We start from the raw sequence: 14,064 nt of genomic DNA, 5'->3' as shown, positions 1-14,064 counted from the left end.
GCAGTGCTTCTTTTCTTTGTTGTCAATGGTAGTATTAATTTTAACAGATTAGACACGGTTTAGACTGTTTTGGGTGTCTCTTCCTTCTCACATTAACTGTGAACTCGAGATTAAGATGCTAATTTCAAGAATGTCTGTCACTTTTGTTTTCGGTGAATGTCTGTGAAACCTCATCTATTGCTCTTCTAGTGAGAATATCTCTAATCTTCTGATATAGTGAACTTTGCCAGTGTGTAAGTCTGTAAAGTTATGTATTTGTAAATTTTATTGTTTTGTGCTGTAAAACTTTATATAAAGTGAGTGAAGAGTGTGTTGTTGTTCTGCAGGTTGAGAGATTGTGGCGTCACAGATGAAGGTTGTGCTGCTCTGAGTTCAGCTCTGAGATCAAACTCCTCACAGCTGAGAACTGGATCTGTATGTGAATAAAGTAGGAGATGCAGGTCTGAAGCTGATCTCTGATGCACTGAAGGATCCTTGCTGTAAACTGGAGACACTGACGTAAGAAAATATTCAGTATTAAGCTCCAGTGAAACAATTATGTATTATAATAATATATATTATTCACCCAAACATGAAAATTCTGTCATTTACTCACTTTCATGTCATCCCACATCTATATGAATTTCAGCCTTCAAATGAACACAATTGAAGATTACAAAAAAATCTAATTATCATTTGTAAATTAAAACATGTAAGTTGTAGCAGCTTTACATATCCACTCGCTCTAGTGTTAACCTAGATAAAAGTGCACTATTGAGTGGAAACAACATAATATCTGCCATCATTTTTACTCGCACAGATCAGTGTAATACATCAGTCTACTTTTATTTGTGTGCACTCACAATATTAACAAATCATTATGGTTTTGTAAAATAAAGAAAACAAACAGGATGCGCTTTCTGCCGTCTCTGACACCGTGAACTGGAGTGCTTCACAAAAATGAAAAAATTGCCTCACAGACATGACAAATATATCTATAAAAAGCTAGAAATGTCTAAACAAACCAATTTCAAATTGAACAGATACTCTCTGATGATGTAATCGTATGAAAGGTGCATTTCTTTCTAATGGCGCATCACTGTACTGCAGAGATTAATAAATAATTAAAATATCTATAAAGGATCACTATGGATTACTTATTGCCCAGCTTGTACATATAAAGAAGAACATAATTCAGTTAAAGGGAAATTATCATGAAATGTTCCTAAAATGTTTGTGTTCTGAGGAGAATTGCCTGCAACAGCCATTTTATGATGGTTTGTGATTTTGGTCTTAGTGACTTAGTAGTTCTCTTGATTACCCGTAACATAGTTCTCTTGATTACCTGTAACCAGGGGTGAACTGAGGCTAAAATGTGGCCCTGGACCTTCTGGCACAGATCGGCCCACCACACCCAGTTCACAACACACCACTCCATAAACACACCTGCTCGTTATGCACTGAGCATTTAACCCCAATTACTGACAAAACAGTATAACATAAAACAGAAATAAAAATGCTATCTTTTTTTAGCCTTAAGATATTTTGTGAATACGGCCCCAGGACCCATATGCATAAAACTTCTCAGAATTTCTCTTAAGAATAGTCTTAAAGGGATAGTTCACCCAAAAATTTAAATTCTGTCATTAATTACTCACCCTCATGTTGTTCCAAACCTGTAAGACCTTCTTTCGTCTTCGGAACACAAATAAAGATATTTTTGATGAAATCCGAGAGCTTTCTGATCCTCTATAGACAGCAAGGGTCCTACCACGGTCAAAGCAAAAAACGTAGTAAGTACTAGGGCTGGCCGGTATATCGAGTTTGTACGACATATCGATATTTTCTTTATAAGCGATTCGATATGAGGCAATACCGTTTATATCGATTTACAGTAGTTTGATACAAGCTCATCTGAAAATATAGCAGAGGACACAGACTGAGCTGTTGCGGAGAAAGTGCATGATCCAATTTGTTCTAAACATGTGACGAGCTTCATATTAAGGCCTTTAAAAACTGGTAAGACATAATTTATAGTTTCGTTTCGCATATTAGTTTAAGCGGCTCGCCCCGTCCGATGCTCTGACAGAAAGGCCGCGTGTGCCGCTGACAGAGACACTAGGCTACTCGCGCTGTTTAATGTGTTTGAGATGTGCTGTCTTCCTGAATGCATAACTTGCATTTCACAGGTATATTCTCCCACTATAAATGGTAGAAAGCCATGAAAATATTTCCATTTTTCTGTCAGAAGTGCATAAGCCTTCTGCTTTGGGATTCTCCGCTAAACTTCACAGACTTCAGTGATCGAGCGATGCTGCACGCATGCGCGCCAAACAGACCGAGCTCAATTAAATAGGAGCGCAATAATTCTGACTGACTGTTGTAAATAAACAAGTTGTAAAAGTTTTCTGTTTTTAGTTGAAAATGGTGTTGTGTAAACGTTCCCTTAGACATGAGACAAAATAATAATGCCTTCTGAGATGTAACACACACAAATTTAGCATTTAATATCATAGTCTGTGTTTGTGTGTTTGTTTCTGCTGAACTGAGAGTGAAGAGTGTGTTGTTGTTCTGCAGGTTGAGAGATTGTGACGTCTCCGCTGAAGATTGTGCTGCTCTGAGTTCAGCTCTGAGATTAAACTCCTCACATCTGAGAAAACTAAGTCTGTTTGGGAATAATGTAGGAGATGCAGGAGTGAAGCTGCTCTCTGATGCACTGAAGGATCCTCGCTGTAAACTGGAGATACTGAAGTAAGAACATATTCAGTATTAAGCTCCAGTGAAACAATTATGTATCTTCTGGTTATATTAGATCTCTGTGAGTTCATATAATGCAAATGGATAGTAACCTCAGAGTTTATGCTTCAAAGAAAATGCAAAACAAACACAGCTATCATCCAAAAAGACCCCAGTTGATGAATCAGTGTCTTCTAAAGCAAAACCATACTTGTGTGTAAGAAAAATATTAATATTTGTAACTTCAAATTAGTGCTTCACAGCTTTTAGGATAATATGCACTTTATATTTCATTATATGGGCTCACAGAGATTCAGTATTTTTCTAACAATCTTCATTTGTGTTAATGTTAGCAACTTAGCAGTTTTGTTGCTAGATTTGGCAACTTTTCAAACTACACTTAGAAACTTTTTTTTCAAAAGCACAAAGCAGTTGGCAACACTGCTTGAACAAGCCTCTAGACTGAATGTGTAATACGCATGTGCGTGATCTCACCGTTGTTTCTGCTGAACTGAGAGTGAAGAGTGTGTTGTTGTTCTGCAGGTTGAGAGATTGTGGCATCACAGCTGAAGGTTGTACTGCTCTGAGTTCAGCTCTGAGTTCAAACCCCTCACAGCTGAGAGAACTGGATCTGTCTGGGGATAAAGTAGGAGATGCAGGAGTGAAGCTGATCTCTGATGCACTGAAGGATCCTCGCTGTGAACTGGAGAAACTGATGTAAGATCATACATTAAGCTCAACTGAAACAATTATAAATATTAGGGTCTGTCTTCATGTAATTTACATTAAAGGGACACTTCGCCCAAAATATATAAATTCTCTTATCATTTACTCGCTCTCATGTCATAACAGATCTATATAAATTTATTCCATCAAATGAACACAAATGAAGTTTAAAAAAAATAAAAAATCCATCTCTCTCAGTCCATATAATGCAAATGGATGATAACCTCAGAGTTTATGCTTCAAAAACCATCTAAAATTAACACAACTATAATCCACAAAGACCCCAGTTGATAAATCAATGTCTTCTGAAGCAAAACATATAGTTGTGTGTAATATTTAAGTAATATTTAAACTTTTTTAAGTGTATATTGAAGCTCAAGCCAGAAGTGACTGTGTTTCTGCTTCACTTCTCACATCAGCTTCAGAACGAGCTTCACAACTTTTAGAATGATATGAACTTTATATTTCATTATATGGGCTCACAGAGATATTTTTCTAACACCCTTCATTTGTGTTCATGTTGCCAACTTTTAGACTACACTTGGAACCTTTTTGTCAAACTTGGAACCTAGCAACACATTTTGCAGGTTTTCAAATGTATTTAGCAACTTTTGAAAAGTGACTCAAACACTAAAAAGGTGCATATGTGTTTAGCAGTTCACACATTTGAATGAAGCTGCTAGCTGCAATTGTTCAATAATGATTGTTCATTTATAATACACATCGTTAGCTTGTACCTGTAATTGTTGATCAGTTAGGTAGCATATTAACTAACTACCGATACACTGCTTCAAACTTGTTCAGAATGTGTAGTTTTACTAGTTAATAAAACAATAAAATGTCATTGTTCAAATATATGTAATTGATCATTAATTCATTGTTGTATTTAAAAAGAGAAATGCCATTGTGATGTAAATAAACAACCAAAATACATAAGTTTTCTGTTTTCAGCTGAAAATGGTGTTGTGTAAATATCCCCTTAGACATGAGACAAAATAATAATGCCTCCTGAGATGTAACACACACAGATTTAGCATTTAATATCAATATCATATTGAGATGGCGCTGATGGCTGCCTCCGTGGCGTGCTCCGCAGTTGTTTTTATGTTTTTGTTAGTTTGTCCTGTCTTTAGTTATTTGTGGCATCTCAGCTGAAGATTGTGCTGCTCTGAGTTCAGCTCTGAGATCAAACCCCTCACAGCTGAGAGAACTGGATCTGTCTGAGAATAAACTAGGAGATGCAGGAGTGAAGCTGCTCTCTGATGCACTGAAGGATCCTCGCTGTAAACTGGAGAAACTGACGTAAGAACATATCCAGTATTAAGCTCCAGTGAAACAATTATGTATCTTCTGGTTATATTAGATCTCTGTGAGTTCATATAATGCAAATGGATAGTAACCTCAGAGTTTATGCTTCAAAGAAAATGCAAAACAAACACAGCTATAATCCAAAAAGACCCCAGTTGATGAATCAGTGTCTTCTAAAGCAAAACCATACTTGTGTGTAAGAAAAATATTAATATTTGTAACTTCAAATTAGTGCTTCACAGCTTTTAGGATAATATGCACTTTATATTTAATTATATGGGCTCACAGAGATTCAGTATTTTTCTAACAATCTTCATTTGTGTTAATGTTAGCAACTTAGCAATTTTGTTGCTAGATTTGGCGACTTTTCAAACTACACTTAGAAACTTTTTTTTCAAAAGCACAAAGCAGTTGGCAACACTGCTTGAACAAGCCTCTAGACTGAATGTGTAATACGCATGTGCGTGATCTCACCGTTGTTTCTGCTGAACTGAGAGTGAAGAGTGTGTTGTTGTTCTGCAGGTTGTGGGATTGTGGCTTCACAGCTGAAGGTTGTGCTGCTCTGAGTTCAGCTCTGAAATCAAACCCCTCACATCTGAGAGAACTGGATCTGTTTAGGAATAAACTAGAACAGTCGAGTGTGAAGCTGCTCTCTGCTTTAAAAAACGATCCACATTATAAACTGGAGACACTGAAGTAAGTAGTAATGATTCATGTATCACATAATAATGTCATTTGAATCAATCCCCAGTACAGATGTGTGTTAGCAGTAATGCTTCATAATGCATCTCTTACTGTGTTTAGTACCAGCAGGTATTAAATGATAGAGAATATGGATCACGACAGACACATTGAAGTCAACAGAATCATCAGAACTGAAGCTACAGTGATCCAGCGCTGATGTGTGTGAGTTACAGGAGTTTACAGAGGCACTGTCACGATTACTTGGATTTTAACAACAGCAGCTACACACAGAAAAGAGTAAGACAAAACTTAAAATGTTTAAAGGGTCTGCTACTTTTACTTTTATCTACTCGCAATAAAAACTCAAAATTGCACCAAAAAAAACAGGATGCTTTTTGTGATGCCTCCAATCTCTGATTTTTTAATCTGGAGCACATCACAAAAATGAACAATCTAGATAAATCTAGATAAGCCTGTGCGTGTTTTACTAGTTGTGCTATTTCAGACCTTTCATTGCCATTTAGACCTATTACTGAAAGCAGAGGATTTGTAATATTTAGAATGAAATATGCTGTCCTTGATATATAGGCAACTTTTCAATACGTCTAAATATCACAAAACAAGTATGTATATTTTATGCTAATATGATCAAATCAAAATTGTATATGCTTTATAATAAGATGTACATATACCATTATGATGTAAAACTAAGTGTTTAGACTGTATTTTGTTTAATTCTATATTTCATTCAATGCATTGTTTTAAGTAAATGTTGTTACACACACTCAAAGTATTCAAAGGTCTTGTGATAAACATGTTAGTATGTTTAGTATGTTTCATGGCCCAAGTTTAAGAAATATCTTTTTTTACTGACCAAATATTGTATTTTTACTAACCAATATTATTATAACACAATTTGTTCTGAATACAGTGCAATGAGACTGAAGTCATTAATAATATCTCCAGTGCCTAAAAACACAACCTGAGGGTTAAGCTCTAATATGCTTAAAACTCTTTATGATATTTCTGATGATTATATTGTATATGAATGTAATGGATTTTTTTCACATAAGATTTATTAAACTCTTCCTCCGTGAAGTTGAGCTGAGTTTCATTTGTGGGGTCAGTCTTTGATGATGATGGTTATTAATGTCTCTGTCAAACGTCATGCACATGTTTGCTCATTTAATGAGGACATGAAGTTCATTTATGACACATTTGCTATCCTCACATCATTGCTGTCTTCATGAAACTGTGTATGAAAAGCCAATGGTTATGATTATCGCTCAAAACTCATTTTAATCTGTGTCAATACAAGAGAGTTATTAATTTCATATGTAATGTGTGGCGTCTCAGTGATACTGTCTGATCTCATAAGCAGGGTCTTAGCTCAAATTCATGGGTCTGGACTGGGACAACATTAGGGTGCATGAGTGGGTCCCTCATCTAACCTGTTTAAGTTTAAGCAGATTAGATCTAATCAGCAAAATATCTTTTTGTTTAGTGAAAATTACTTTCATTAACCAAGAAAAAAGGACGTTTAAGGTCAACAGACACTGATGACAGTAATAGTTTTAAAAGTCAAACGCCAGACAGGAAAAGCTTCTCAAATGACAGTCACTTCTGGGTTTTCTGGGACACATCGATGTGATCGGCGCTCTTCTGCTCTGCCTGGCACTCGCTCATCATCGCGCTCTGACATCCACACATCCGCCTGTGGATCGCGGAAGCAGAAGGCGCTGGACATAAGCGATAATACAGCGTTTTAATATAGTTTTAAGTGGATTAGTCTCAGATTTATTCATCTTAATGCGCATTAAAGACTTCTGAATGACTCTATAGCGGCAGAAGACGCTGTTTTTAGGATTAAAAGGTATGTTTTTATCTGTTGTGTTTTCTTCTGGTTGATGTTTATATGACAGTGTTTTATGTTTCTCTCTTTATATTCGTTTTTTACTTTCATAACTAATATTTTTATGTATTGTTATTGTAAAAATAGTCATGGTGTGTTTTTAGCAAATCTGTTTGACATCCGTTGAATTGATTCTTTCATCTTTTCATATTTTTAATATGTCAGGATGCTTTGTTATAGAAGTCTGCTGGATTTGACATTGCTTATTAACTCTGATTAAATCATTAAAGTTTCTAAACAGACTGTCAGGCATCAGGTTTAACAGATGTGAGTCTCTTTACTGTCACACGTGTATAGAGATAAACACAGTCTTTGAATCCTCACAGTCATGACCTCTGATTTCCCAGCATGCAGTGCGCAGCCTCCTCTCCTCAGGACCCCACACAGGCGAGCGGTGACCGGGCCGAACTGACCAAGCTGCCCGCTAAAGACGCGTCCTCCATAGACAGCAGCCCCAGAGCGCTGACCTTTGACCTGCTGAACATGGGGATCTGCTTCAAGCGGATGGCCATCTTCCTGGAGCCGGTCACAGACTCGCTGGAGGTGCTGCGGTCCCTGCTCGGGTGAGAGACGTCCCGTAACAATCACTGACTGCACTGAGAGCTTCTGCCTGTACTTCAGGAGACTGTCGTGTGACTCTCATGAGGAGGCTGTGTTTTTGCTCTAAACGCGTCTCTGAGTTATTGATGCTGCTGCGGGTCTCCAGTATTCAGCTCTTTGTGTTGTTAGGTGGAGGATGCCGCTGTGCTCCCTGCTGAGCTGCGTTCTGCTCAACATCCTCTTCCTCACTCTGAGTGAAGGTGAGAAGCGAGTAGATGCCGTGAGCATATATTCTGTACAGATGTGATGTAACTGAGTGTCTCCTGGGGTAAATGCCCTCAGGCGCGTGGCTCTCTCTGCTGCTGCTGGCCATCTCTGCTCCGGCTGTGCTGGGGTACCTCGGCAACCGTTGCCAGGGCACGAGCTGCGAGGTGGCGGTTCAGAAGAAGAAGCACTATGCGGTGCAGCGGCGAGACCTGCAGATGGTCCACATGAGCAAACAGGAGGCCATGCTGGAGGTCAAGGGCATGTGAGTGACGTTTGAGAGAGTTTGAGTGCTGACGTCAGCACTGATGATGATGAAGATGAAGGCTTGTGTGTGTTACAGGCTGAAACGAGCAGATGAGCTGCTGACCCAGGCGTGTGTGTGTGCAGAGTCTGTGTATAAAGTGTTGTACTGGGAGAGCCACGCCGTCTCCTCCATGTGAGTATCACGCTATGGATGCTCCTTTGTGATAATTTACCCTGTAATCATAGTTTCTGCCAAAATACTCAATGCATTTTTGTTACTTCAGTGAACTTGGAATTAACTACCACTGTCCACAAAAACATTCAATAATATGATTGAAATCATATGATATGAAAAGGTTATATTTTAAGGAGATCATATTAGACTATGGTTTTACAGTAGTAATAATAATGCATAACTGTTGTGTAATTCTGTGTCAACCCAACCAGAGGTCCCTGGCTAAAATTTAGATTTTGATCTGATGAAAGAAAAATGATTTGTTCTTCAGACATTCCTCTTTAAAATCCAAAAAGTATCAGCTGTTGGCAAAGTGACTCACATTTGGTTTTTAACCAGTGAAAATGTGTAGAATTTAACAGTTTGCTTGCTTATGATACCACAGTGAGATCCTCATATCTGGGATTGAACCATATAGGGCCTTAAAAATGAAGATAGGAAAATAAATGTTTAAGAAGCAGAATCTAAAAGCATATTAAGATATCTTTAATAATTCCTGAGTTAAAATAGTGTATTACTGAGTGAATTTTCATCAGTGGCTTTTAATATTTTGGCTTTAGTCACTATCACTTTCAGGATTTATGTCTTTCTTCAGATAAAATATGAACAAAATCTAAAACATTTAGCCTGGGAAGTTTCTGAAATTTGGTTGATTTGATACGGAATGACTCCATGGTATTTTGGCAGAAATTATGCTTACCGTGGTACATTTTTATAAATGATGATGTTTACTGCAGCAATATTAACCTTAACTGATGGACGCCAAACGGCAAATTACATAGATAATGTAGTATTATACATAAAATGAATGAATTATTTGCATAGTGTTGTTTTGGTCTATTTTCTGTTATCTTTTTTAAATTTGTAATGCAAAATGTCTAATAAAAGCAAAAACTGTTAGATAACTTTAAGGATAGTGAAGGTGATTGCATTGAGTGTTATTCTGTGTGTAGGTTTTACGGTTCTCTCCTGACGGTGGTTTGTCTGCTGTATATGACTCCGGTGGGTTTGAGTCTGTCTGTGCTCAACAGCGCCCTCTTTCTGTGGAACAGAAACTTCTGCAGAGGTCAGTAAATGAATGTGAATGCAAGACTGGGCACTTGTTGGTCAGAAGGTCTCTTCAGCATTTATTGCTTCAGTGTGGATCAGACTTTATGCTGATATTAAAAAGATTAGTGAATATATATATATATATATATATATATATATATATATATTATACAGATTCAGTATTTTCATTCAGTTTCAATAAGCTAGACATTCTCACACAGCTTCCTTTCTCTTGTTCCCTCTAGCTCTTTTGGAGCTGAAGGAGTTCGTTACCCCAAGTCGAGTCCAGCCTGCGGAGGAAACTGAACCATGTGACCCAGATCAGTCAAACCTGCTGGAACGCACACCCACTCCAACCAGTGTGGAGGTGAGAGAGAATTAAAACATACACACTTGCTACAACCATAAAACACTTTAGACCAGGGGTGCCCAAACCCGGTCCCGCAGGACACCGGCCCTCCAGGAGCGAGTTTGGGCACCCCTGCTTTGGATTAGGGTTGTGACGGTGAGGACATTTTCCCACCGGTTAATCGACGTGTGACAACACCGGTAATACCGGTATCACCGCGGGGGCGTTCCCTCTTTTTCTCGCTTTCCTTCGCTTTTAAATAACTTGTAAAAGCGGCGTGTGCATTTTACTTTCACTTTCAAATAGCGGCAATTCGGCGTAAAGCAATTGTTCGTTTTTAGTTCGTTTGAATTTCCCCTTTTCCTCGCTTTTCTTCACTTTTAAATAACTTAAATGCAGTGTGCGCATTTTACTTTCACTTTCGAATTAGCGGCAGTTCGGCGTCAATTGCTTGAATGCAACAACAAAATACAACATCAAACACACTTTAGCCTATATATAAAACATAGAACTTTTTTATTAACAAAATGAATAAAAATACACCATGCTATAGGGCAGGCTATGCCTAATATAAAATAACAAATAACTTGCATAAAGATTAAATAGGTATACAAAACTGGAAATAGGTTAAGTAAACATGTATAATATATAACCAAATAAATAAGAAACGTAGAACCTTTATTAGCAAAACGAGTAAGAAACCTTGGAGGCACGGCATACACCTTGATGTCAAATTAAATAAATAAATGACACAAAGTTTAAATAAAGTAAAAATCAGCAAACAATGTGGAACCAATTAAATAAAAAACGAATGTTTAAAAAAACGTCCAAAATCACCTTAGATAAATGGCAAAAGTCAACAGGCTTTTCAAAATCCAAAATATTGCCAAACAGGCGCTTTTGCATTTCGTTTCGAAACGAAATCATCCCACCTCACTCGTCTTGTCAGTCAGCTCGACTCACTCTCCTCACTGGATAAGTTAAAAATTGATCTGTGATGTGACTGTCGTTTGGCACGCTGCATTGAGCAGTTTTTAATTGTAGTGTCTGTTCTTTTACTGAACTAAATGGTTTTTATTACTATAAAAAATCAAAACGACGGTGGGGGTCGGTGACGCAGTGGGCAAGTGACGTAACCGGTGTTGCGGCTTAACACCGGTATCACGGTCAACACCGTCTATGATGCGCTACTTGGTACAGATTTCTATTTCCAGTCCAGATTGACTTATTCTGTGAATGTGCTTCCTGTTCAGGATCTGTCACCCGGCAACATTGAAGAGGCAGAGGAGGCAGAGCCTGACGATGAGTTTAAAGATGCCATAGAGGTCAGAAAATATCTATCTGTCTGTCTGTCTGTTTCTCTGTTTCTTTTTCTGACATGTTCTCCCATTTCTGCCGTTTGCCTGCTCAAGGAATCTCAGCTTGTTCCGTCGGTAAGTAGCTCTAGTGGTGTGGAGAGTTATAGCATCAATATTAGACCACAGCTAAGTGTGCAGATAATAGTGTGTTTATGAGTGTAGATATCAGCCTTCTCATTAACCAAGTAGATTTAGTTGTGTAGTGTGTATGTGTACATATCTGACCTCTGACCTCTACTCTGCTCTCCAAGGAAACTCCTCTGGCGTTAGTGGTGAGTAATAGAGTAACCGAGAGCATTTAATATCTAAGGTCACAGTCTAAACTACTGAAGAAACATTCTGTCTTTGTGTGTGCGTGTGTGCATGTTTTTGCATTAATGTAAATGCTCTGAATGCATGTGCACTGTTTTATGTGTGATTAATTAGTATATGATTATTAGATTTTAGTGGGGTGCATCTCACAAAACCTTTAAAAAAAAAAAGATTTAGATCATTTGAATAAATATTTTTCTAATGGATGTTTCATTGTTTTTAAGCAGAATATCATTTATTTTATTTTGTTTAAGGGATGAAATGTGACCTGGAAATATGTTTGTGAGATTCACCTGTATGTCTTGACTGTGTTCATTTGTGAATTTAAATTCAGATGCATCTCATTTATCTCATCAACTCCAAATAACCTCAAATATGTCGCACAGTGGATCAAGATCAAATCCAGACCTAATTAACTTTTTAAAGAATAATAATCAGATATATCTTGTTACAAGGTGCATGACTGTTGTAAATCTGTCCGGCCCGTGTTTTGAATGTAGGTGTGGCCTGTAGCCTATTTTCGACCAAAGATTGCGAGGAGATGGAGAGCCCTTAAGGTGCCCACACAAACCTGTCAATCATGATCTCTAGGTGTTCTAACCACACCCCCTCATGCCTTTATTCTTTTCGGTGGCTTGTATTAACAGTGATGTCACAGGAAACGGTTACTTGGTGAAACTTCCTTCGGGTCAGGGTTGATTGTCACACTTTCTTTTGTGCGGTCTTATTATGAGAAGGGTTGGGAAATTCTACTAACAAACACAGTGATGAGATGGGCTACTTTGTCCATTTGAGAGGCACTCTGAATTATGAAATGCATTTATGAATATGTCCAATTTGGCATCTGAATTGAATTAACTTCTTTGAGATGTGCCCAACATTCACTAGAGCCTTTAGAGGGCTTGTGGTGTTTTTATGGTGTTAAGTGCTGTACGGCACAGAAATCAGAGTCCTCTCGCCGGTCATCAGATGACTGCAGGAAACGAAGCTCAGCAGCAACAAACATGGGTCAGGTTTACCGAAGTCGTCACACGTGCCGCTACAGGCAGAGATTCATCTGATTCTAATGACTTCAGTAAACCTGATCTCTAAACCTAAAGCCCTCTACATACAGAATGGAACGAACAAAGAGAAAACCTTCACACACCTTTACTGATTCATGTTTATGGGTCAATGACAAGATGATCTGGTTTAAAAATGTAGTTTAGTTGAAAACATACCATATATTTGAATCATGAATATAAATTTTCTTGGGTCAAACTATTTGATGTGCAATTAATAAAAATATTAAATATATATTTTATAACTTAGTTAAACAACCTTAAAAAAATGTACCACCCAAAAAAAATAAAAAAAGGATTAAAAATGTAAAAATCTACTTTTTTTTTTTAATCAATTTGGAAAAATCAGGTCATTGACCTATGTGGAAATTGTCTCCGTTTTATTAAAAGGTTGTGTGCCAGTTTTGTCATGAGAGTGTAAGTGAAAGATATTTTGGTGTCGAGCTGAACAGGAGAACTAATGGGTTCAGATCTGTCACCTCATTTCTTCTAAGTATGAATATGATTCATTTATCTCCGTCTCTCTGTGTTTATCTCTGGTAGGATGACGAGGACGTGTCGTCTGGTGTTCCTGAGTTTGACACGGTGTCTGATAACGGGCTGCTGAGCAGAAACGAGCCCATCCGCAGTAAAGTGTCCAAACTCACTGAAAAACTTCGCAAGCGTGTCCCTTCCAACACCATCGGTCACTATCGATCTCTTTGTACTTCATACTTTTTCGCCATCTATATTATATCCACCTTTAAAACCATATTTTCTTTTTGTCCTTCCACAGGGAACTGTTCCCAGTGCAATTCAGCGTTTTCTGTTTTAAAGAAAAGGGTATGGCCTCTGATCTTTATCCTGTTTAACATGCTATTCAACTTCTATGATGTTTCAGTTTCACTCATGATTATCTTATTTTTCCAGAGAAACTGCAGTAACTGTGGTGTCAGTTTTTGTTCCCGCTGTTGCTCATATAAAGTGTTCAAATCCATCATGGGAGCCACAGGTATGAGAAGAGCGTGTGAATCTAGTAAAGAATGTTTTATTGAAGACGAATTTACACACTGTTCTTTTTCTTTCTCGCACCCTTCAGCTCCTGAAGCCCAAAGAGAGACTGTATTTGTTTGTTCTGTGTGTAATACTTTCCTCACCACCAAGTAGGATTGACGAAATAATCTTTCACCATTGCAATGCTTTGAAAGAAACTAGGAGAAGAACCACAAGACGGCTACTCCAGTGATTCTTGCTGTTTCTTTCCTTCACTGTGGAGCATTTCACATGGACGACCAAAATCCTGCAGCTTATGTTGCCTCAACACT

The 14,064-nt window shown here is 37.8% G+C and overlaps 2 protein-coding genes across 6 annotated transcripts in view; both read left to right on the top strand.

Annotated features, from left to right (window-relative positions):
• LOC107598526 (ribonuclease inhibitor-like) overlaps positions 1-5,971 on the top strand; it is a 17,841-nt gene extending 11,870 nt beyond the window's left edge. The window contains exons 10-13 of the mRNA XM_016289898.1: positions 2,557-2,730; positions 3,259-3,432; positions 5,272-5,445; positions 5,554-5,971. Coding sequence (XP_016145384.1) covers positions 2,557-2,730; positions 3,259-3,432; positions 5,272-5,445; positions 5,554-5,569 — 538 coding nt within the window. The 3' untranslated portion in view covers positions 5,570-5,971. The remainder of the gene's footprint in view (positions 1-2,556; positions 2,731-3,258; positions 3,433-5,271; positions 5,446-5,553) is intronic.
• A 1,125-nt stretch (positions 5,972-7,096) lies between these two features.
• On the top strand, positions 7,097-13,942 carry LOC107598483 (protrudin-like). Of its 5 annotated transcripts, XM_016289836.1 has the most exons (15): positions 7,097-7,306; positions 7,693-7,908; positions 8,075-8,145; positions 8,228-8,414; positions 8,493-8,588; positions 9,584-9,696; positions 9,926-10,047; positions 11,283-11,354; positions 11,442-11,462; positions 11,639-11,659; positions 12,200-12,256; positions 13,304-13,445; positions 13,536-13,582; positions 13,670-13,751; positions 13,839-13,942. In XM_016289836.1, exons 2-15 carry the CDS (start codon positions 7,694-7,696, stop codon positions 13,904-13,906), a joined length of 1,314 nt encoding a protein of 437 aa, XP_016145322.1. In that variant the 5' UTR covers positions 7,097-7,306; position 7,693; the 3' UTR covers positions 13,907-13,942. The 5 variants fall into 5 exon arrangements, with proteins under 5 accessions (XP_016145322.1, XP_016145324.1, XP_016145323.1 ...); XM_016289838.1 differs by lacking the exon at positions 12,200-12,256; XM_016289837.1 differs by lacking the exons at positions 11,442-11,462; positions 11,639-11,659.
• Positions 13,943-14,064: the final 122 nt, after the last annotated feature.

The sequence above is a fragment of the Sinocyclocheilus grahami genome, unplaced genomic scaffold (genome assembly GCF_001515645.1).
Source record: "Sinocyclocheilus grahami isolate Dianchi unplaced genomic scaffold, SAMN03320097.WGS_v1.1 scaffold252.1, whole genome shotgun sequence".
In the NCBI taxonomy this organism is placed as follows: domain Eukaryota; kingdom Metazoa; phylum Chordata; class Actinopteri; order Cypriniformes; family Cyprinidae; genus Sinocyclocheilus; species Sinocyclocheilus grahami.
Note: the sequence above shows the minus strand (reverse complement) of the source record. Positions and strands in the feature narration are given on the sequence as shown.

Coding starts and splice junctions, on each gene's coding strand:
- LOC107598483 (XM_016289836.1), top strand. CDS start 7,694: ATGCAGTGCGCAGCCTCCTCTCCTCAGGACCCCACACAGGCGAGCGGT. Junction 10,048..11,282: donor CCACTCCAACCAGTGTGGAG/GTGAGAGAGAAT, acceptor CTTCCTGTTCAG/GATCTGTCACCCGGCAACAT. Junction 11,660..12,199: donor AAACTCCTCTGGCGTTAGTG/GTGAGTAATAGA, acceptor TTTTGAATGTAG/GTGTGGCCTGTAGCCTATTT.